Below are 24,463 nucleotides of genomic sequence, written 5' to 3'. Positions count from 1 at the left end.
GAAAGTCTGGACTGGTGAAAGTATAGCTTCAAGTCTTTCAGCAAGCACGCCCAAAGAGTGCTAGTAACTTATTATATATTAGAGCTAGTTAAGATGAAAGTCTTACACAGTAGTTGAAATAGCTCTGTTCTTAGTTCCACCTTGAATAAAGGTACAGATGATAAAAACAGTACTCGACCAAACTAGGAGATGGCGCAGGACGAGATATCTGTTTTATGGCTGGATGAGGTGCTAGTTTGGGAGAGTGTTGGAATTAAGGGCATGGTGGTGCACACCTGTAATCCCTGAGTTCAGACAGTGGGGGCAGGGGTATCAGGAGCTCAAGCTACATACTGATTTTGAGGTTAGTGTTGTGATATTTTACTCTTTTCACTTTTGGGGGGCCACCACCCAGCTCCCAAATAAATCACACATGGAGGCTTATCCTAGCTATGAATTCCTGGCCTTAGCTTGACTTGTTTCTGGCCAGTTTTTCTTAAATTATCCTGACTACCTCTGGGCTTTTTTCTTTCTCTATTTCTGTATACCTTACTTTACTTCCTTCTCCGGGACTGGCTGGGTAGCTGGGTGGCTGGCCCCTCTTGTCCTCCTCTCCTTCTCTTCCTCCTTTCTCTTTTCTCTATTTATCCTCTCTGCCTGTTAGTCCAGTCCATCCTTGCTCCTGCTCACTATTCAGCTCTTTAGTAGACCATAAAGTATTTTAGACAGGCAAAGAATAACAGCTTCACAGAGTTAAAAAAAAATGCAGCATAAACAAAGATCACACACTTTCAAATAATTTTCTAGAACATGTCAGCTTGGCTATGTGAAATAAGATGGTGTGCATTCGTACGCGTGTGTGTGTGTGCATGTGTGTGTGTTCTATGATAGCCTGGCCACCCTAGCATTAATTTGGCTTTGGTTTGTTTCTGGTGCTCACATTCTGTGTGAAGAACTTTTAGTGTATGTGCTCTTGGCTCCACTCTCCCTGAGTGAGTATCAACACATTGGCTGCCAGCTTGTCTGGACTTAGAATTATAACACAAATCCAGCAGGCAAAAAAGGTTTCCTTTTTAATACTTGCTGAAAAATAACCCACATTCTGGCTTGAGTACCACTGACCAAATTTGGCCACTGTACTCAATCGTCAATACAATCAGGGGTAAAGGGACTGGACACTCTGATTGGCCATGTTCGAGTGCCTGACTCACTTTTGGCGTGCTAAAGATGGTGCCAGCCACCTCTGAGTCACATCCACACTCAGAATAGGGGAGAATTATTGCTGCCCAGAAAGTCTGGCTACCACTGTCGCTCAGAAAGAGACAGGTTGCTGAGCTACAGACACCAACCAAGTAAGCCATGGTCACTACTTACCCTGGGCATGCATTTGACTTAGGAAGATGACTGACAGAGGGTACAAATGATACAAAAGTTTATATGGACTTGTCGCTAAGGAAGGCGCCAGGAGAAGTTGGTAACTGAGTGTCTGAGTCTAGAGAGACCGTAGTTCCTGTGAAGTATAAAGAGGGGACGAGAGCTGGCGAGATGGCTCAGCGGTTAAGAGCATTGCCTGCTCTTCCAAAGGTCCTGAGTTCAATTCCCAGCAACCAAATGGTGGCTCACAACCATCTGTAATGAGATCTGGTGCCCTCTTCTGGCCTGCAGGAATATATGCAGACAGAATATTGTATACTTAATAAATAAATAAATATTTAAAAAAATAAAGTGGGGATGAGAGCTATTTGAAGGGGCTTCCAGGTTGTCTGTTTTACAATTTGTAAACGGATTTACATCTTATTTTTGCTTCCCTGGTGTCCAGCATGGCTCTCAATGTCTTGGGAGCATTTGCTAAAAGCTTGTTGAATTTGTGAATATCCCATTGTTAGCATTCAGTCTGAATTCCAAAGAGGATCTAAAAGTGGAATTAAACTTCATTATTCTGAATGGGAAACTGAGACAGAGAGGTTAGGTCACTAAGTTAGCTCCTGGCAGACGCAGGCAGACCGATCTAAACCCAAACCAGACTGAAGAATGCTACCAATCTGTGCCTTGCCGGATGTGAAGTAAAATGAGAAATAAACTGAAGTTTAAAACAAAGTATTTCTCCTTATAATGGCCCCAATGTCAGATTTTCTGCTAATGATTTCAGATGTTGAGTGGTAACAAGTTTACCCTACAATGTTGTTAAGTAATTCCTTGGGGGAAGATGAGGGAAAACAGTGTCTGTTTGGTGAGTTGCTAAGCAACACCACACATGCCAGGAACTCTTTCTGGATTTCCTACTGAAGGTGGAGATGTCCAGCCCAGTGTGTACTTGGGTCTCTTCCTGTCTTACCAGTTCTCACTGGAAAACTGAAGTGACCCAGTCAACAGGTCTCCAACATCAACAGTGCTGGCACTGGGTGCACGGACACCTGCTGAGTTATTTACCTGGGCTCTTCTTAAGGCTGCTGCTTGCATGTTTCTCTGATGTCTACAGCAGCACTCAGACTAAATGTGGGATTTGTACTGTGTGTCCCCAGAAAAGCCCACGACAAACATAAGAAAGCAAACAACATCCATCCCCTATAGTATTAGATTATTGAAATCTTTAATACAATAGGATTGTGGAGGCCATTCTGTCCACAGGGAGAACAAGCAACAACAGCCTCAGGCCTTGCTTGAGCCAACACCAGTTGCTCTGTAAAGGATAAACCCATTAAAGTAAACACTGGAAAGAATGAAGACATTGGAGCAGGAAATATGTTCACTGAGGGGTCCTGGGCTCAGGAAAGCTATGACTAAAGTCAGATTCAATTCAAAAGGGGTCAAGCGCTGTTTGAGTTATAGTTCATCAAAACTGCATAGATTCTCTTATAATTACTTTTAAGGTAAACACACATCCAACTCTAAGCTACTTAGATACATTTTCAAGCAGCCCGGATTACTTTTAATGGTGAGGATGTCGTTTTCGGGAGAATGTTTCCCATTTTTTTTAAGTAATTGACACTGTAAAAACACACAGAACTATTACTAAGTTTATGAACTTGGTTATTTGTTTATCAGCTCTGAGACCTTCCATGATGTGGTCCTACTGCTTTTCCTACCCATTCTCTCTTGTGAATCCCCTCTTGACTTGGAAACTTCCATTTTTTACTAGATACTAAATAACAGTTCCCCTTCTGCCGTTATTTAGATTCAGAGTGAGTATCTCTCCAATGAGACTGTGGCTCCATGAAAGATCTGCCTACTCCATCCTATCTAAAATCATATTTTTATCATGCAGATTAAAAACATAGAATTGGACATTCAAGGTAAACAAAAAGTAACTGAATGAGTTTGGTTTTTCTGTTCTTCCCTGAAGAAGGCACTTTTCTCACCCATGCACTCCTGCTTAAAGCAAGGAATTTCACACAGACTAGCAAGAGATGCCAGGGACAGATGAGACAGACATACGCTCAGCAGTGGCCTACTGTCTTCTAGTTGGGAAAAAATTTTGTAAACCCGAGAGGCAGGATTTAGCACTATTTCCGTTTTCACAGGCACAAGGAATGTAACTTCCCCCAGGCTGTGCAGTCATCTGCTTCTAGGTGCTGATGATGAATTAGTGGGGTGTAAACCTAGCCTGGAGCAGCCATGAAGTCATCTGTTTCTAGGGTGCTGATGATGAATTTGTGGGGCGAAACAAAGACCCAACAAAGAAGGAGAGCACCGCTAAAATTTCTTCTAGGAGTGGTTTCTGGGTGATGTCATCACTGGGGCTGCAGGCTGAATTGTGTGAAAACTCTTTCATCTGAAACATAGCGTTGCTTCTCAAACTTAGGGTGCCAGAAGCCTCCAAGGAGATTTTTGAATTCCAGAGTAAAACTAGAATTTCTGAGTCAGTAAGATTGGTGTGGGGGATGCAAGGCCTCTATTTCTAAGCACCTTAAGTGATGGCTACAGTTCTTTGAATCACATTTAAAAATCAATGCACTGGCCAGGTGGTGGAGGCGCACGCCTTTAATCCCAGCACTCGGGAGGCAGGAACAGGTGGTTCTCTGTGAGTTCAAGGCCCGCTTGGTATGCGGAACGAGTTTCAGGACAGGCTCCAAAGGGAAATCTGTCTCGAATCCCTGCCCCCTTTTCTCTCCCCCCAACCCCCCGCCCAAAATCAATGCACTGAACCTACTTTCTGGTCGAGTCTGTGCTTTCTCCTCATACCTGGCTTCTTTGGGAAGAGGCCTGTTATGCGCCTATTCTGTTAGCACTCTGCAGGTGGGACAACTCAAAAACTGCCTCTCCAGAGGGAGATTGCTGCGCCTTTCTTTGTTAGATCCATCTTCTCTTGAGACCAGGGTCATTATTACACTCTACTTAACTTACCCAGTTCTTAATATTACATACGGGAAATACAAACAGGGTCAACAAATAATGCTGCACAGATAGATGCACGATAGGCAAACCATTCCAGAAAAATATTGTAGGGCCCATTATAACTGAAGTGTGTGTACCCGGGCCCCAAATCATATGTTGAATCCTAAGCTCTAGCATGTCAGGATACGACTTGGTCATTGGGTCTTTCTCATAACAACGAAATTTAAATCATACAGTTATGGTTGTCTGTAACCACTATGATGATGATGAGGAAGAGGTGCAAGAGGAGAAAGCATCCAAGGAAGGATAAAGGGGAGACACAGGCAAAATGGGCCGTCAGCAAGTCAAGAGAGACCTCAGGAGAGGTCAACCTATTTTGAGAAAACACATTTGTATTGAACACAGCGTGAAGTAGGTTGTGATAACAAGCCTAGCAAACAAATCTAGGATCAGATCGTGCACATTTGCTGAACTACAGAAATTAAATGTTATCATTTAAGCTAGAATCCCATTGACTCCTTTATGCATCAACGTGGCTGACCCTATAATCTGGAAACAGTGGGGACGCGGGAGAATACAGGGGCCATAGCACTTCTGAAGGCTTCCAGTCCGGTCTTCTCCCCGAAGCTAAGGGGAGGCTGGATTAGTGTTGGAATGACAGAGGAGAGGTGGAACTGACAGGAATCATTTGCTCCAGTGTGGGATGACACCGCTATCAGTGGGAATTAAAAGTGTCCAGTGGTGGTAGCTCACACCTTTAATCCCAGCACTCTGGAGGCAGAGGCTGCCGTATCTCTGTGAGTTCGAAGCTGGCATAGTCTACAAGAGCTTGTTCCAGGACAGGCCCCAAAGCCACAGTGTAAACCTGTCTCATAAAACAAAAACAAACAAACAAACACACAAACAAAAAGTAGAGGGTTTATCAGAGAGACCTTTGAGGGGGAGAAGTAACAAGAAAACCCTTGAGGGACTTGAGCAGAGGCAGATGAGAAATGTCCTAAGAGAAGCCTTAGAAGTGAGGGGAGAGATAGGAAGTCCCAACCAGGGATGTGAAATTTAAAAGAGATGGGGACACCATGGAAAACCGAGTTTGGAGCAGCAGGCTTATCATGAACCAACTGCAGAGCATTTGTTGGATGTGTCAGTTGGGCATAACAGAGGAATGAAGAGCTAAACCTAAGGCCTGAGGCAGGATTCCGTTCCCCAGAGCCTAGTTCTGGGTAGGAAATGAGATAATGGTGCAGACATCAGCAGTCCAAGAGCCCCAAAACCTAGTCCTTCAAATCCCCAGGACTTCTGGAGAGAAGAGGCAGGGGAAACCACCTAATTGACAGGAGAATCAGGAGGATCTGTTCCTGTTTTTAAATGAAGGGTAGATTTCTTTGTGCGCCTAGACTTCAGTTTAAGCAAGATTTCACGAGTCCACACTATTCCACGCGAAGGTCTCAGTTTTTACACTCCTCTTTGCGCCTTGGTAAACCTAGGCGGGGGATGGACAGGGCCTAAGCATTATCTCGAGGTCATGCAGGCTTGCACAAATCCAGGCCTCCTTTTCCAGAGGAGCTGGCCTGCCAAACACTCCCTCCTTTCGCGAACCACCCCATAGGAATGTGGGCGCCGCTCTGGACCCTGGCTCTACTTGGAACGCTGGCCCGGGGTGCGCGGGGCGTGCGCTGGGGGCCAGGGCCATTTCTCCCGGCCTGAGGCCAGCCCAGGCGAGGCCCGGCCCCGGGAGGCGGGCCGAGGGGGCGGGCGGAGGCGGGGAGCAGGCGACGGACCCCGGGAAGAAAAGAATATGGCTCCTGCGGCCGAGGGCAGCGTCGCCCCGGGGCGCGCTTGGCGCCAGTGACCGCGATGGTGAACTCCAACCGCGTGCAGCCGCAGCCGCCCGGAGATGCGAAGCGCTCGCCCGCGCCGCGAGCTCCGGGACCCGGCCGGCTGGCTGCGGGAGGCGCGGCGGTGGGGGGCGGCCTGGCGGTCCCCGGAGGCCTCCGGGAGCAGCGGGGCCTGGAGATCGAGATGGAGCGCATCCGGCAGGCGGCTGCGCGGGATCCCCCGGCCGGAGCCTCGGCTTCCCCATCCCCTCCGCTCTCGTCGTGCTCCCGGCAGGCGTGGAGCCGCGATAACCCGGGCTTCGAGGCCGAGGAGGACGATGACGACGACGAGGTGGAAGGGGAGGAAGGAGGAATGGTGGTGGAGATGGACGTGGAGTGGCGTCCGGGCAGTCGCAGGTCGGCCTCCTCCTCGGCTGTGAGCTCGACGGGAGCCCGCGGCCGAGCCCTGGGGAGCTACCGGGGCACCGGGCACCCGAGCGGGAGGAGGCGCCGGCTAGAGGACCAGGGCGCGCCGTGTCCCAGTCCCGCAGGCGGCGGGGACCCGTTGCATCGCCACCTCCCGCTGGATGGGCAGCCGCCCCGAGTGGCTTGGGCCGAGAGACTGGTGCGCGGGCTGCGAGGTAAGAACCGGACCGCGCCGTCCAGTGAGCGCGGGAGAACTGCTTGCCAGAGGCCTCGAACCTTCGTCCTCCACGTTCCCGTCTCCTCCCCGAGCTCCCTCCCTACCTCTGCAAACTCAGCCTGGCTTCCGGTACCCAGCATGGAATTCCACTGCTCCTTTGGTGCGAATTCGTCGGGCGCCTCCCCCCTCTCATTAGGAGCTAGCACACTTTGGAAAATAGGAGAAAGCCGTTTTGGGGGAGTATCTGGGGCTTGTAGTGGACAAAAAGAGAATATTCTAGTGCAACTGATGATATTTGGAACTATGTGTTTGTTAAATGTCACAAAACGAGGAGCTAATTTATTCCAGCTCCCATGATTTTCATTTGGCGGCGATGCATGTCCCTTCAGCCAGTCTAGGAAGGAACCAACAGTGCTACCCAAGTTTTGAGAGTGATGACCTTTTAGATGGGCACGATTGGTTGAGAGGGTAGTTGTTGCTGGAAATAACACAGTATGGTCTTTAGAAACGCATTTTTGACCATTTCTAACTCTAGACATATTTCTTAAACACTTGCAAAGAAAATATTACCCCCACCCCGCGTGGGTTTAAGGACTGAAAGTATGTTTCAAAGTAATGTTCTCCGCCATGGCAACAAGATGATTGCTTCTCCAGATACCAGCTGGTTAATGTGTCAGCGTTCCCTGTGTACAACTCACCCCAAGGCTGGAGAGGACGCAGATTTTCCAGTAGCACATTGAACCCCATGTTCTCAATGTTTTGCCACCAGAGGCATCCGAGGAAAAGTTTCACCAACTCTCAGCCACCTAGTTAAATAACTCTCCAACTTTTAAGCGTTCCCTCCTGGTATTTCTTGTTGTCATCACCCCCCTCCCCACCCTCTTCTTTGTCTGCAGTTCTCAGTGACGTTGAAGCAGTGTGGTTTAGACAGGTTAGGCCTACATTTAAATCCTGGTTCTCCTACTGTTTGACCTTGAACCTGTCATTTAACTGCTCCAGTCCTTGAGTTTGAGTTTTCTTTCAGAAAAGAAATGTCCAGTGTTGAAAAGAACTAAATGAGCAGACATCTAAAACGGGCAGCACGTTCTTGCTGCCTTGTGCTTCGTGAATATTACCCGTAATGAAAGTTCACTTAGGCCCTGCTTTTACATATGTGTGCTAGTTAATGTGATGTGGGGCATGGTGAGAAGCAAAACATCCCTTTGAGGTAACTTTAATAGATAGAAGAGGGAAACATTAAAGTTTATTTTAATGTCTAGAACCCTGTGAAACAGATTCCTTTCTTAAAGTATGTCAGAAGTGCTTTTAAAATGAATTCACCAATGTGAAGTACACATTTCTTGTAAATTAATAGATAATGGAAAGTCACATGGTTTTAAAATCAGCTTGAGCGATTGGTAATATACTTAACTTTGAACTGAATAATGGGAGACAATGAAATAAAAGTATACTTTTTTATTGAGGATATATATATATATATATATATATATATTTCTTTAAAGGAAGAATTTCAGTAAACTCACAGTGAGCCATACATAGTTGATCAGTGTGAACTTTGTCGAGGTCCTGAGAGAGAAGAGAACTGGAGAGGCCATGGCAGCTGTGAGTCCCTTTCCAGGGTCTTGCCCTGTGCGTCTCTGCCTCTCTTCCCTCAGTAATACCTAATAAACTCTAAAAATAATGATGGTAATAACAATAATAATAACATAATGGGATGGTGCCTCTATCAAAGGTGTAATTCACAAGAGAGCAAATGAGAAATTATTAATTACAGAAAATTTTGAGCATTTTATTTCTGTTAGGAAGAAATGTAGTTGACCTCTTGTGGCTTATTAAGTAAGCCCCAGGTATTAAATATTAAGCATGAAGACGGCGGGCTCCTAGCAGCTATGAAAGAAGATAAGTTTTAGTAGCGTGTTGCTGTTTCCAAAGAACGGAGCCCAGAAATGTGCGCGATAACTAACAGTGAATGAGACACGGGTTGTGGGATAACAGTAATGAAAACTGCGTATATAACATGTAAGTAATCCCCAAGGATTGGGACAGAAAGTGACTTTTGCTATATTCACAGATAGTGGGGATTATTAAAGGAGTTTAGTGAATCTAGATTGTCAGGTTCTCCCTGTCACTCCCCCCAGGAATAGTAGGTGAACAGCAAACGGTGTTCCCTGTGCTTTGGGCAGTGGGTGGACTCACCTCCTTAGCAGTGAGGAGTTGCAGGACTGTTGAAAGCCTTGTTCTGAGGTACACGGCATCTAACTGGGCAATTAAACGGTATCTCTAAATATTAAGAGGCAGTTGAAGGCTTCTCAGCTGCAGCTGAGCGTGCTAGATGAACGGGACTTGGCAGCTTGGCATCCTGGATGGCTCCCAGAGGCAGGTAGCGAGGCAGGGAGACATCAGCCAGGCAGGTGTGGCAGGAGGCCAGTGAAGAGATGCTGGAAGCCTGAACCAGTAGAAGCAAAGCACAGCTGAATGATTCCATGGCAGTGCCCCAGATTCCACCTTGGATACCACCCTTGCTTTGACTCCTGCTGCACCGGCAAATTCTCAATTCACATAACTAACAGTTCTGTCAGGAGGGCTGAAAATGTAATAGAGCCACATATCCAGCAGGGGAGAAATGGATTTTTGTCCACAGCTAGCAACTCCTGTCACATATTGCTAGAGCACAAATGAACACGAGGATTGCTTTTATTTTCCCTGAAACGAAGCTTGGCACTGACGTGCACCTTTTGATTAGTGGCTGCCACTGTTTTGTCTCACATTTAACTTGTGTTTCTCCTATCTTCCCTTCTGATGTCTGCAGAGGGGCGAATTCAGTTATCGGGAAGGTTATTGAGGTTTATAAAAGTCTGAAGGTGGCCGTACCAAACAGTACCACCCCAAAGTGATAACCAGTATGACTCTCCATTCCGCTTGTGATCATGGTGTGCTGTGACTGACCCGGCCTGGTTGGAGTCTCGAGAATCCACTTGTGCTTCATCACCAGCCTAGGTTATCATAGCTGTGAAGTTTTCAAGTGCGCACAGGGGACCTTTTGCCCCTTAAGGGATATTTGGAGATATTGGGGGCTTTTACAGGTGGGGGGAGGAGCACATGCGGAGTAGAGAGCCTTGTCACTTCTTAAGTGACAATGAATACCCACTGTGCTTAGCATTGTTTTGTCCTCGGGGTAGATGTTAGCCTCACACCATCTTCCTGATGGGGGAACCAAGGCTTTTATAGCTTAAATGACTTCCCCAAGGCCTCAACTTTTAGGTCCCCCCCCCCCACAGGGTTTCCCTGTAGTTTCTAGAGCCTGTCCTGGAACTAGCTCTTGTAGACCAGGTTGGCCTCGAACTCAGAGATCCGCTCAACTTTTAAATATTGGCACCAGGACAAGTACCTGCAGCGCTCATACCTGATTTTAGCCAGTCATTTTTCATATTTCCCTGCTTTTTAAATGTTGACTCATCAGGACATTTAGGATTAACCATATCAACTACTCCGGATATCCAGATCCCTAGTTTATCTAAAGTAGAAGAACCTTCCTCTTTTAAATTGTGCCAAAGTACGTGCAACATCACATTTACCTTTCTGGCCACAGCTGGGTGGGTATTAGATATATTTTTAACAGCGTGGTTCTGTTTAGCTATTTCCTCCCACACTCCACTGCACGTGGACTCAGAATCGGCCCTGCTGTGTGGCTTATTTTGTGTAGCCCATTTTCAAGCTCCTCCCTACAACAGTGTGCATCCGAACTTTGTTCCTGTAGATGACTGATTTCTATTTCATTGTGTGTTACATTTTGCATATTCATTATTTAGTTGCTGGACATGGTTTTTTATTTAATGAATATAATTTTTTAATATATTTGATGGGTAGGCTGTGCCCCCAGAAGACTAGTCTCCAACTGTCCTTTGTAGTGCTCCTTCTTCCCTGCTGTGTCGGTTGCCCCTCCAGATACTCCCATCCTGGAACCTTCCTAAGGGCCAGAGCCAGGGTTTAGCCAGAAAGATAGGGGAGTGGCTAAGCCCCTTCACTCGAGGGTATCAGTGTAGCCCGTGACACGTAGGACAGGTGTAATTCTACCCTATCATAGGGTAGCCAGTCTTCCTCCTCAGGACGGCGCGAATGGTCCTAATTCTGCTCAGCCTGCCTGGTAGAGGCCAAGAGACACCCAGCGTCCAATCATGACCGAGGCAGGAAACAAGATTTTTCAGGTCCCCATAATATTAACAAGGATATCTGAGGGCTGATCTTGGCCTTCAGCCCCAGATGCTGAGTAGAAAGACACATCCAATGGGAGGAGGGGTCTATTCCTTTGTTGTTTTCTTTTTTCCCCACCCTTCACATGGGGCTATGGGGACTTTCCCTTGGTCTAGATAGCAATGTCCTAAGTTTGATCCCCAGAGCCCATATTTAAAGAACTGAGTGTGTGGTGGCGACGTGGGCTTGCAGTCCCACCACTGGGGAAGCCAAACAGGGCCATTTGGTGTAGATGGAACGGCGGAGCTGTGTCCCGCCACCCGGCTAGCTTTACCCAAAATAATTACACGGAAACTGTATTAATTTAAATACTGCCTGGCCCCTGGCCCGTTATCTGTAGCTTCTTATTGGTTGATTCTCATATCTTGCTTTAACCCATATTTAGTAATTTATATAGCACCACGAGGTGTGGCTTACCAGGAGAGATCTTAACCTGTGTCCATCTCAGAGAGGAGAAGCATGGCGACTGCATATGGCATCTCCCCTATCTTTCCCAGAATTCTGTTCTGTTTACTCCGCCTACCTAATTTTCTGTCTCTTAAAGGTCCAAGGCAGTTTCTTTATTAATAATGAAAGTAACACATAGACACTCCTCCATCAGTTTGGCTCATTTGGTAAATTCCTGACCAGCAGGTGGGATTCTGTCACAAAACCAAGGTGGGCAGTGTATGGGTGGTTTTGTGTGTCAAATTTACACAAGCTAGAGTCTTCAGAGGACAGAGCCTCAGCTGAGGAAATTCCTCCATAAGATCCAGGTGTAAGGCATTTTTTCATTAGTGATTGATGGGGGAGGACCCACTCTAGGGTTGCTGGTCCAGGGTTCTATAAGAAAGCAGGCTGAGCAAGCCATGGGAAGCAAGCCAGTAAACAGCTCCCTTTCACGCCTCTGCATCAGCTTCTGCTTTTCGGATCCTGCCCTGCTTGAGTTCCTGTCCTGACTGCCTTCCGTGATAAACATCAGTGCTGAAGTGTTAGCCAGATAAACCCTTTCCTCCCCAACTTGCCTTTTGGTCATGGTGTTTCTTTGCAGCAAGTGAAACCCTAACTAAGACAGATGGTAGAGGAGAGGCTCCCGAGGTTGTCCTCTGGCCTCCTGGGCTCCCACATTCCGACGCGGAGACTTTCCCTTTAGCTTTAGCCCACACCTCCTTCCCTCCCCTCTTCCTCCTCCTTCTTTCATGTGCACCCACCTTTTGAACAGTTTTCCTTCTCAGTGCTGCCTTTGTCTTCTGGGGCTTGCTGGGTGTCCTGAAGTTGCACGGGTAACAGAAGCATGTTGTCAATAAACTCACGGAGAATCTCCCCTGTGATAGATCTTAGGCATGCGTGGATGAGGTCCCAAGTCTCAGACTGCTCAGATTCAAAGTCTAGTGAGGGAAACGGCTTCAAATACGCAGTTACAGTGCCGAGTCCTGGGTATGGGGGGATCTCAAGGAAGAGGTAGTCTGTCTCTCCCTGTGGAAGTAAATGAAGGTCTTCCTTCATAGGGATTCAAAGTGAGCCACACTTTGAAGTGGGGAGGGCAGATTCTGTCAGGGAGCAGTAGTAGGAACAAGGCTAAGTAGGCCTGAACGTTGCAGTAGGGAGCTGGTTGGTTTTCCTGTAGGGATTTGGAGTTATGGGGACTTCAGACATGACTAGTGTAGCCATACACAAGACTGAAGAGTGTAGAGGATCCTGGGAGTGATGGAAAGAGGGTGACCAGAATTGCATCTCAGCATCCAGGCTGTGACTTTACAGGCCTAGATTAAAGACAGAGTCACAGCTTCAGACTTGATGTGGTGGTGCATGTCTGTCTTCCCAGCACTCAGGAGGCAGAGGCAGGAGACACAGTCCAGGTTCAAGGCCAGACTGAGCTACAGAGTGAGCCCCTCTCTCAGCGCATAAAACAATTACGGAAGCAACTCCATGTGGAGAAGGATGCAAGGAGAGCTGTCTGTGAGATGGGCCTCAGATTTTTTGTTTGATTCTGTTTGCTCAAATAGAAAGAAGTTTCTAGCGAGAAAAAGGAGCATTTATTTGGGGCATGTAAGTCTGAGCCATCTGTGTAATGTGCTCCTACCTGTCAACTCATGAACCAGGAAAGTAATCTTCAGCAGGACAATGAATCTGAGGGGCCCTTGTCTCCTAATGTAGACCTCTCTATATATCCAGTGTGGGGGCGGGGAATTAACGATTTTAATATTTAGGAGGTAGGTAGGGTGATTTAGAAAAAGTAAATACATGACAGTAATAGAGATAAGAAAGGGGAGATGTTTCTTTTCCTTTTAAGGACTTGAACTAAATTGCCATAATTCATTGCAAATTTGACTTGAGAAAAACCTGACATAGTTTTCGTCTGTTTTTATTTAAAGGTCAGAGAATGCCATTTACATGAACTTATGTCTATTCCTTAGCGCATGGCTGTCTATAAACCATTGGGAATAATAAAATCACTGACTACGTAGCAGTAAAGGTGCTAAAGAGACTAGCAGTCACCATGTGGACACTGTGGAGCTGGCCTCCAGAACACTACCCAAAGACGGAATGGTCATACCGAGGCCGCCGAGCCTGATCCTTGACTGCCGCATTAGCCTGTCCTGTACCTTTCCATGTCATCTAAATTTGTAAAAAACCCTCGAATATAATAGGCTTGCAATGAATAAACATTCCGCGGGCTGCATTTCATCCGTGTGAGCGAATGCCAGCTCTTGGCAGCAGCAAGCCTGGTCATAAACTGTGTCCAACTTTCAGAGTGTGAAGCCTGTGATGAGTAACATGGTGTCCGTGAAGTTTGGATGCTTATTTTTTAAAAGGAAGTAAAGGAAAATGGAATATTTAAGTTTAATAGAGTAGAGCTCTTGTGTTGTTATAAGGCCTAAAAAGTGTATCAACCTTGATGATGACCTCATTTCCTCCATGTAAAGACCCTTATGCTGTTCCCCTTTCTCCCGTGGATTGTTTCTGGCTCACGTGTGATCTGAATTTGGGTTAATGATGTGGGTAAAAGTCTAGATTGAACTACAGGTAACATGGGGGAGCGAGGTTTGTGTCTGTTAATAGCCTAACTGGAAGGATTGAGAAGTTAGTGTTTGGGGGAAGATACTAAGGCTCTCCCAAGGAACCAGCATTCTGACTTATCCACACTGTTCATTAACAGGGGTTTGGACAGCCACCATGCTGCCTGCTGGCAGAATCCCAAACCAGTAATTCTCTCCAGCAATCTCTCCGAGGGTTACATCATCTCTCCTTCACCAGTCCGACACTTTCCATCTGCTGGAAATACACAGCGTGGTTGCTGAGCGTAGTTTTTCCCAAAAAGAAAGACAGAGGAGTCGCGGAACAGCTGCTGTTAATTTAAAACCATATTAATTGGCTTTTAAAACACCTGTTAAGCATAAACGGGCTAAGCGTGGTCAGTGGTCACTGTTTCTTATAGGACAAAGGGGAGCACAGAGTGACCTCTCTGCCACTGTGTTAGAAGCTCAGTAGATGTTTCCAGATGGAAATGATTAACAACTCGGATTTTGCACTGTCACAACGTCAGAGGTGGTTTATCCTGTGGTCACACCATCTACTTAGCCAGGCCTAGCAGGGAGGGTACCAGAAGTATCCTTTACCAACCAGAAGGAAGAGCTCTGTGATGCACACAGTTGCCAAGTCTTTTAAATTGCCTTAATTTCCCATCCTCCTAAACTTTTAACGAGATTTGCTAATGGTCCTAGAGGCTACAAAGATGGCTGAGTTGCCTGGGATCTTGTACTTTTAAGGAGGGTTGGGCATGGTGTATACTAAATAATTCACTTCCGAATCACGTGCAGTTTGCCTGCCTACATATTATGTGTTTGTATTTCCCTGTGAGAACTGGCGTGCTATTAATTTCATTTTCCCTTTTGCCACTTGTGAAATGTCTTAAGAAAGATGACCTTGTTGTGTTTGCTTTTCCTTGTTTTAAAGGTCTCTGGGGAACAAGGCTCATGGAGGAGCGCAGCACTAACCGGGAGAAATACCTGAAAAGCGTGCTTCGGGAGCTGGTCATTTACCTCCTGTTCCTCGTAGTCCTGTGCATCTGTGAGTACATGCTTGCCCTCTCTAGCGAGATGTTCTGAGGGTGTTTGGCCAGTCATTGCCACAATGGAGGAGAAGTATGTGAGCGCCAGGAGGTCAAGCCAGCAATTTTCTTCTCTGTGGCTTCTGGTTCAGGTTGGGATTTGGTGAAGTCCCCTGCTGGCCAGTTCGTTGTTAGTTGTGACAGATTTCAACATGAGTTGCACAGGAAACCTGCTGTCTACAAAAATCCCAGGCGTAGGGTTTGGATGTTAGCTTCCGTGTCAGTGAATATCACACGTCCATGCTGAACTCTCAGGTGACAGACTGCTCATGGCGGCTCCTGCCTTCCAAAGTCCCCTTTAGGATCCTGACAGTTTGGGTCACTGCTTTCCTTAAAGTGCCTTATTTCTCCCAAGTCCTCAACAATCACTAGACTCTAAAGGAAACCTAGCTGACCTAGTTCGTGTCCCTCCTCTCTTATTCCAGGATGCTCATGCATTCTCCAAGAAGAGAGGGGGAGGGAAGCCGTAGCTCAGAGCCCATCTCAGTTCTTTTCTTTTGTTTGTTTGCTTTCCAGTCCAGAAAAGTTATAGGCAAATCAGATATCCTGAATTGAAGCATGTTGAAGCATGGCTTTTTAAAGAGTGTGTGGTGTGTGTGTGTGTTTGCATGCATGCATGCATGCATGCACATGCCAGTGTTCTTGTGGAGGTCAGGGGACAACTCTGTGAAACCCTTCCTTTCCCTTCCCTTTTCTACGGGTTCCAGCTTGAACTCAGGCCATTAGGCTTGCTTGGTATATGCTGTAACTGCTGACCATCTTGCTGGCCTGGTTTCTGTTATGTCTTCTCTGAGGCTTTTTATGGGTACAAGGAAGCCAGTCTGTGCCATCCCCATACTCAGGCTTTTTACTAAATTCCTAAGAAGAAACCTACCTCTTCCATTGTAGACTGAGAGATGCTTAACAGCTGACAGCCACATAGAAAAGAAAACCATCACTTTTGTACGTGGAGAGGATCAGAATTTAATCCATAACTTAATAATGTTCTTTGGGTGGAAGATTGGAGAGATGACTCCAGTTAGGAGCAGCCTTTCCTTGTGTGTACCTTCATCCATTTCCTCATTTATACTCCCTATAATAGGCTGGAAGTGAAAAAGAAAAAAGGAAAATATTTTCTCAAGAGTATAATTCATAGGAGAGAAGACCCAGGAATGTTTGCTTAGATAAAAAGAGTCTAAATAAGTTTCATGTTATTACTTTCTGTTTTAATGACCCATTGTTTATTCCTGGTGCTTGGTAGATGTGCCACATTTATTAGATATTTAGCTTAATACCTGCTATGAAGATAATGGTCCCTCTGCAGCTCTGAACTGTAAGCACCTCGGGTAGCAAAGTGCAATGCGCCAACAGAAAATCCACAAAGTTAAAATAAATAACCACAATCAAGCTTAAAAATGATGCTAGTTTGTTTTTCTTTCTCCTTTGGGAGAAGAAAACTTTATTTAGGAAACAACTTTAATGAGATATACCTTATATGGCTTAAGATCCGTCCACATAAGCGTCTGATTTATTTTTCTAATGCACGGAGGTTTAACCTCCATGATCCAAATTTAGAGCATTTCTATCGTCTGTTCTGATTGTTTCAGTTGTTGGCTGAAGCCTTTTTCCCATCACGGTCTCTCAGCTTTTATATCACGGCATTCTGCTGACTTGGGGAGCTGTATCTTTTGACTATCATCACCTGCCTTTCCCGCCAGCCCTGGCAGCCACCATCCTGCTGCTATGAGCTCAGCGTATTGCATTCCTTCTGTACACAGTGCGACCTCTTTAAAGACATGCCTTCTAACACTGAAATGCGAAAGCTGGAACAATGTGCACATTACACTGAAGTTCAGGAAGCAAGAGATGGGATATTCCAGACTTTCATGTTCGGAGCCATTGGAGCACAGAACACCAAGGTTGGGTTTGTTCCCAGCACAGAAATGGCGCTTAAATATTAAACCACACTGGCTTCTGCATGAACCTGTCCATTAGAATTACTCAGCATCTTCAAACATTACATATGCGAGGGTAATTCTAATGCGAAGTACGTCTAGAATTTGAGCCATTATCCACACTGAGCATCGTTGCCGAAACAACCTAAAAAATATTATAGCTTACCAGATTTATCTAAAGCAGAACTAAACAATTTGAAGAAAAGTAAGATTTCAGATAGAGTAAGTTTGTGAGAGAGGCCAAAGAAGTAAACCTAAGACCGAGAGCTTTAGAAAGCTTACTAGCTTACTAGAGATAGACAGCCAGTCATGTGTTCTTTTTATTTTTAGAAATCTCTGTTGTTTTCACCATTTCACTATAACCACAAGTTTGTCTGTTTTTTTCCTACCAACTGCTACATTTTTTTTTTTTTTACTAATTAAGATTATACTTTTTAGAGAGAACATTGGTGTAAACGGTTTCTGACTCAACCCGTCTGACAGTATCTGGCAGCAGACAGGACAGTCATTGGACATTTCTTGGGCAGTGATAGAGACTGAGTCACCCAATCAGAGACTGAAGATGGTTTCTAGGCTTCAACTAGGGTGACAACAGTTTCTTGCCAAGGCTGAGTTTTACAAGGAAGAGTAGGCTTGACCTAGAATGTTCCGGAGCCTTACTACTGTAGGGCTAAGCAGAAAGAGGGTCCTTGTCACTAGAAGACAAGGTCAGCGCAGGAGCCAGGTCCAAGGAGAAGCTCCGTGGTATGTGCTGCAGTGGGACCCTCCTGTTTGTGCTATGACTCTGGGCCCACTCTGTCCTGTGTTTGACTGGTCCTCTGCATCTGTTCTTGAGTTGAGGGGCATCTAGGTTGTTTCTGGTTTCTGGCTATTAAAAATAAAGTGGCTGTGAACATAATCGAGCAAATGTCCTTGTGGTATGATTGAGCCTCCTGTAGGTATAAGCCCAAGGGAGGTATCGCTGCGTCTTTTAGGTACATTGATTCCCAATTTTCTGAGAAATGGCCGTATTTATTTCCATAGCGGCTGTACAAGTTTGCACTCCCACCAGCAATGGAGGAGTGTTCGCCTTGCTCCACACCCTCTCCAGCGTGAGCTGTCACCTGTGTTTTTTTTTTATCTTAGTCATTCTGACAGGTGTCATTCTTCCTTGCAATTTCCTGGAGGTTAAGGTTGTTAAGCATTTCTTTGAGTCTCTTGGCCATTTGGGATTCCTCTATTGAGAATTATGTGTTTAGATCTGTGCCCCATTTTTAAGGGGGATTATTTGTTATTTTAATGTCTAGTTTCTTGAGCTCTATATATTTTGGAGATCAGCTCTCTGTCCGAGGTGGAATTGGTGTAGTTTTTTTTTCCCATTCTGTAGGCTTCTATTTTGTCTTGTTGACCGTGTCCTTTGCTTTTTGTTTTGTTTTGTTTTGGTTTGGTTTGGTTTGGTTTTTCTAGACAGGGTTTCCCTGTAGTTTCTAGAGCCTGTCCTGGAACTAGCTCTTGTAGACCAGGCTGGCCTCGAACTCAGAGATCCACCTGCCTCTGCCTCCCGAGTGCTGGGATTAAAGGCGTGCGCCACCACCGCCTGGCTCCGTGTCCTTTGCTTTACAGACCTTTTCAGTTTCATGAGGTCCCATTTATCAGTTGCCTTTCTTCGTGCCTGTGCTATTGGTGTTCTGTTCAGGAAGTTGTCTCCGGGGCCAGTGTGTTCAAGGGAAGCCTGTGTTTTAATGTAGTTTGTTCTTACATCTTTTGGAAAAATGGAAAATGAGGGGTTAAGAGAAGAAATGGCAGGTGGGATATGTATACATGGTACGCAAACGCACTCTCTCTCACATGCACGTGTGTGCTCACGTGTGCGTGCACACAGACATTCATACCTATGCATTGCCTGGTATCGAATAACTGTGTGTTTATCTTCCGTTCCAGTCTCCATCTGAGTTTCTTTCACACGGTAGTGTTCTGTCGCAGTCACTTAGCGTGTGAGGAGCCCCTGCCGGTGGACTTCCTCCACTGGGAGTGGACAGCAGCGTAACTGACTCGTTTCTACTCCAGTTCACACTGTGCGGATGTCTTCCTTCACGTACATCCCTTCATGTGGGCTCCACAAAGAGCTGCCAGTGTTACTGTGCTCATTTTCACGTTCATGCTCAGGAAGGTTAGTTAATAGCTGTTCAAGATGTGGGGCGGCAGCCGCCTCTGTTGTGAGCCCGGAGGCAGACCCTCTGTGGGGAGCCTGGCTGGGGGTCTCCCCCAGACTGTCGGATGTTGAGCTGCCGCTGACAGGGTCTCACACCCCTCCTGCTCTGGGTATACTGGGTCAGCCGTATTTGGGCACAATTCAGAAATAGTTCATGGTGGCTGAGTAATTTTTTACCTTCAGTGCTAGAAGCATCATCTCCTGATGTCCAGCAGGGGGTGCTACACAATAGTGGAATTTTGTTTTCCTCTGAGCAAAGCCATGAAAGCTAATACTGATCTTGAGAATTTCAGCAGCAAACGCCAGTGTCTGGTCTGAAGAATAAAGGGAAACAAAGGAGACGCCTTTTGAAGGCGTCTATACCATGTTTAGAGGTTACAATTTCAACCTATTAACAAATAATATCCAACAGCAGCTAGTAGGTAAAACACCCCAAAATGTCCTATATTAACCAGTACCCCCAAAGTTTCACACTAATTGAAAGTAACCAACTAATCATTTATTTGACCACAAGGACTCTTCCACCTCACTCGTTTGTGTCTCCTTTGCTCCTTGTATTGACTGGATTCACAGGCATTGCGCCTCTGTCCATCCCTCTGTGTGAGGTGAGGTGGACAGACAGCCCCTCTGTCCATCCCTCTGTGTGAGGTGAGGTGGACAGACAGCCCCTCTGTCCATCCCTCTGTGTGAGGTGAGGTGGACAGACAGCCCCTCTGTCCATCCCTCTGTGTGAGGTGAGGTGGACAGACAGCCCTCTCTGTCCATCCCTCTGTGTGAGGTGAGGTGGACAGACAGGCCCTCTGTAAATCCCTCTGTTTGAGGTGAGGTGGACAGACAGCAGACTTTCTGAGGACATATGAGTCCCTCGTTTGGAGGAAGAGGTCACTTCTTGTTGATACTCGTGTCTAATAACTGTCCCATTGGATGGATTAGCATTCCAAATCCTTAACTAAGACCAGTCTGGTGTTGGAGTAAGAATTTGGCTGAAGAACATTGTTCTTATTCTATATATATTAAATCATAGAAATGCAGGTGAGGGACTGGAAGTTATTTAATATACTCTCTGCAGAACTGCACAGACTGTGGGTTTTCTGTTAATTTCTTGCTTAAGTAGTTGTTTGAGATGAACTCTCAAACATGCTCATATTGCATCATTATCACCTTCATTCTTTTTAAATAATCTTTTTAAATAATATGCTGCTTGACAATAGGACAAGAGAGACAGACTTATCGATCATTTAAGCAAAGTTAGTTTAATACAAGTTATTACAGAATCAAGAAATAATCATCTGCATGTTCATCACTGTGCCCGAAAGGTGCAGAAAACACATTCCTCCTTCTTGAAGCTTTTTGTCTTTAGCAGAGCATAGGAATTATTGCATGTTACACCTGTAGTCAGAATAACTCCAGCCTAAAACGGGACTTGCTAAAGTGCTAGACGCTTTAATTTTCATGATGTGTACACGGAAGCAGGCATGCCATGGTGCACCTGTGGAGGGCAAAGGGCTCGAGTGTTCTCTCACCTTTACCTGGATTTCAGAAGTTAGAATCAGGTCTCCAGGGATGTGTGCAAAGTGCCTTTACTTAAGCCGCCTTGCTGGCTCAGAAGTCCCCAGTTTCTAATAGATGTTTGTAGCAGACCAGTTAGAAAGGAAAAGTCACCAGGACTGGACATTTCTTCACTGCTATCCTTGCACTAAGTAGGTTTTAGTTATTTTAAATAAAGCAGGGTCTGAAGCTCGTAGAGTAAAAGCAATGACTCAGGAGGTAAGAAACACGTCCAGCAATGAGAATCTCTACTCCTATGAGCTGTCTTTGTGTCTCCTCCGTGGTCTCTGAACGCCGATAGTGGGGGCATTGAAGGTGCGTGGTTGATCGGCAGTTATGATTCACCAGACAAGCTTTAATATATATAATTCAGTTTTAATAAAGGAAAGGAAAAGGAACTTACAAATCCAAGGTTCCAGCGAGGAGGGCAGGAAAACAAAGAGCAGGCAGGCCGCATGCCCGCAAGATTTTATAAGTCAATATTAGCCTAAGAGGGACACGCCTTTAGACCAAGGGGGACACGCCTTTAAACCAAGGGGGACACGCCTTACAAAACAAGGTTTTGGGCTAGGCTTCCCCTTCAGGGCATCACTTGGATTGCAGTGTTCATACAGGATTTGGTTGGCATGTGGGAGGCACATAGCAATCCAATAAAGCAAATTAAACGAAGGGGCCTGTAAGGATGTGACAGGTTAAGGGGCCAGCAGAGGAAGGGGCCAGCAGAGCCCCTTGGGAAAGATTATTACTTGTAGGCATAGTGACCATGGAGGGAGCAGTATAGCTGTCGGTAAGGATTCTCCAACAGCTGTGGCCAAGCTAAAATATCCTTGCATCCAGATGATCAGTGGATGAGCATAGGGCGCAGAGATCTCAGGTATCAAGTCAGTAGAGGTTAACCCCAGGACTGTGAGATAGTAGAGGTTAGCCTCAGAGCTGTGGGTCAGTACAGGTTAGCCCCAGAGCTGTGAGATAGTAGAGGTTAGCCCCAGAGCTGTGAGATAGTAGAGGTTAGCCTCAGAGCTGTGAGTCAGTAGAGGTTAGCCTAAGGGCTGTGAGATAGTAGAGGTTAGCCCCAGAGCTGTGAGTCAGTAGAGGTTAGCCCCAGAGCTGTGAGTCAGTAGAGTTTAGCCTCAGGGCTGTGGGTCAGTAGAGGTTAGCCTCAGGGCTGTGATTCAGTAGAGGTTAGCCTCAGGGCTGTGGGTCAGTAGAGGTTAGCCCAGAGCTATGGGTCAGTAGAGGTTAGCCTCAGAGCTGTGGGAGGGCAGGGATGGAGAGCTGGTCTGGGAGAACGAAGAAGGGACTGGGGGTGTAGGGGAACAGACAGTCAAACACAGACTCAGGAGATGCCAAGGCTGTGTCGGGTTCTGAACCCAGCAACCTCAATAGCTGCAAGAGGTCATCTAGGGGACAGTAGGAGGTCAAACAGTACACACGTCGGAAATAAGTTCAGTACTCAGTATTTGGCCTGTTTTGTTCCCCACAGGCCAACATCGATGCTCCCTATTTCTTATGTAAGCAGAGACATAGGATAACCTAGAGTTTTGGTGGGAGAGGAAAGGCAAAGGGGAGAACTGACCTTATGAGCAGGAGCAATCCTCTTGGAGGCTGGCGGCTGTGCAGATGTGTGTTTAGGCTCCCCCTGGATGCTCACTTGGTTCTTTCTGTGTTCCAGTGACCTACGGCATGATGAGTTCCAACGTGTACCACTACACGCGGACATTGTCCCAGCTTTTCATAGACACCCCAGTGTCTAAAACAGAGAAAGCCAACTTTAAAACTCTCTCCTCAATGGAAGATTTCTGGAAGGTATTTATTTACAAGTGACTAAAATTCCTTCCTTGTCTCGGAATATTGTTCACTCGGCGTCGTAATTTCCATTCATGAGTGTCTTCAGTGAGTCATATAGAGTTCCTGGCCCTTTTGGTATTCATTGCGAACATTGGAAGCACTTTGCACAGATGTTTGACATGTTTATTAATTCCTAGAGCAATCTTATCGGGTACATACTAACACACGTGCCCCAGTTTGAAAAATGGGGTAGGTAAAATTCAGGGTGCTTACCTTTGTATGGTCACATGGTTGGAGAATAAAAGACCTGGATTTTTTTTTTGATTATGATTTCTGCTTCATCCCAGCTTTTTGTTCATGCAGTCATTCATGATTCTGTAAATGACGGCTGAGGATGTTCTCTGACACAGGTCCCATGTAGGCCGCTTGAGTGGTGTACACTGCTTTACTTTTAGGAATTCGTGTCTTTGTTGATAGTGTATGTGCCCTCAACTCCCAGACTATGTCCAGCTCCTAGTAAGACATGGACACATTTCAAAGGTCTCCTAGTGTAAAATTCACCTTGGCCTCCCCCTTAATTCTAAGCTCCAGCTAGCAGACAATAAGCCGTGAGAATGGTGACTAAGCCAGTCCAGATGGCGTGGTGCTCAGAACCTAGGAAAGCTGGAGAGGAAATTTAAACGGAAGTTATTGTTTCTCCCAGAAACAATATGGGAAATTCCTATTAAACCCTGGTCCCAGGCATAGAGAAGGTAACCTCCTTAATATGTAAGAATACTTGTTGTTAAAACCCACAGTTGTGCAGTACTGACCTTGGCCCTGCTCAGTGTGGCCGGTCTTTGTGGATGCACGGAGAAAGACTAGATCTGCTCCCCGTGGAGGAAGAGCCTTTTGAACGTGAACCTTCTCACCTGCACCCTTTCGTGATAACAAAGGCCAAGCCCCGAAGATAAGGGGCGGGGCTGAAGGACTCCACGAGTAGCAAAATAATCCAGGTAGAAAAAAGATCCAGCACGAAAAGGTTATTGGCACCCTTAACTTTTCATTCCAGAGTTATGGCTATGTGGGATGCTGTCTTTCTAGGGGAAAGTGAAGTTAATGGTCTTTATGTATTTATGAAACATGCCCATCTCGGTCGTTAGTCCCGGCATGTTGATACTGTGTCAGATGCTTGACCAGAAAAGCGTGAGTTTCCCAAATGTGGGAACAGCTTAGGGAGTCCTATGCAAGGGCCCACATCTGACAAATGACAGCAAGGTCCAAGCCCAAATATTTCTGACCACGTGGCCTATATGCTATAGCTATATGGGCTCAAAGACTTGGTAATGTTTCAGTTCTACACATATTCCAGGCAGAAGCCAGCTGGCCTCTGAGTGGACCCTCTTCAGAATCCTTTGTTTTAGTTTGCAGAAGGCTCCTTCCTGGATGGGCTCTACTGGAAGGCGGAGGCGGGTAACCACACGCAAGCCGATAACCGAAGCTTCATTTTCTACGAGAACCTGCTGCTAGGAGTGCCTCGTCTACGCCAGCTCAGAGTCAGAAACGGATCCTGCTCCATTCCTCGGGACTTGCGAGATGAAATTAAAGAGTGCTATGACGTCTACTCTGTCAGTAGTGAGGACAGGACTCCGTTTGGACCGCGAAACGGAACTGCGTAAGTGGCTGTGACGTATCCCTCGAATAGTCCTGGGTCAAGCTGACCTTTTCTCCTTGTTTTCTCTGACCTCTCTTCCCCTTTTTGTTTCTACACAGACATTTCAAAAAGACTGAATTGTTCGACATATAACCCAGGAAAAGGAGGAGGTCTGAGCCTTTAGAGGGTCTAAGATGCTTCGGTCTTATTTCTTTTTAGGGCAAACAGGATTGTTCCTTGACTCATTTTAGTAGTTC

General features: G+C 46.1%; 1 protein-coding gene across 3 annotated transcripts in view; it reads left to right on the top strand.

Moving 5' to 3' along the window:
* The first annotated feature begins 6,110 nt into the window (after positions 1-6,110).
* The window catches only part of Pkd2 (polycystin 2, transient receptor potential cation channel), a 38,845-nt gene continuing 20,492 nt past the window's right edge, over positions 6,111-24,463 (top strand). For all 3 annotated transcript variants that reach the window (XM_038341392.1, XM_038341403.1, XM_038341383.1), the window contains exons 1-4: positions 6,111-6,769; positions 14,959-15,072; positions 22,458-22,591; positions 23,977-24,227. In XM_038341392.1, the coding sequence (XP_038197320.1) occupies positions 6,169-6,769; positions 14,959-15,072; positions 22,458-22,591; positions 23,977-24,227 (1,100 nt within the window). In that variant the 5' untranslated portion in view covers positions 6,111-6,168. The remainder of the gene's footprint in view (positions 6,770-14,958; positions 15,073-22,457; positions 22,592-23,976; positions 24,228-24,463) is intronic.

The sequence above is a fragment of the Arvicola amphibius genome, chromosome 1, assembly GCF_903992535.2.
Source record: "Arvicola amphibius chromosome 1, mArvAmp1.2, whole genome shotgun sequence".
Lineage (NCBI taxonomy): Eukaryota > Metazoa > Chordata > Mammalia > Rodentia > Cricetidae > Arvicola > Arvicola amphibius.
This window is presented reverse-complemented; position numbering and strand designations above follow the sequence as displayed.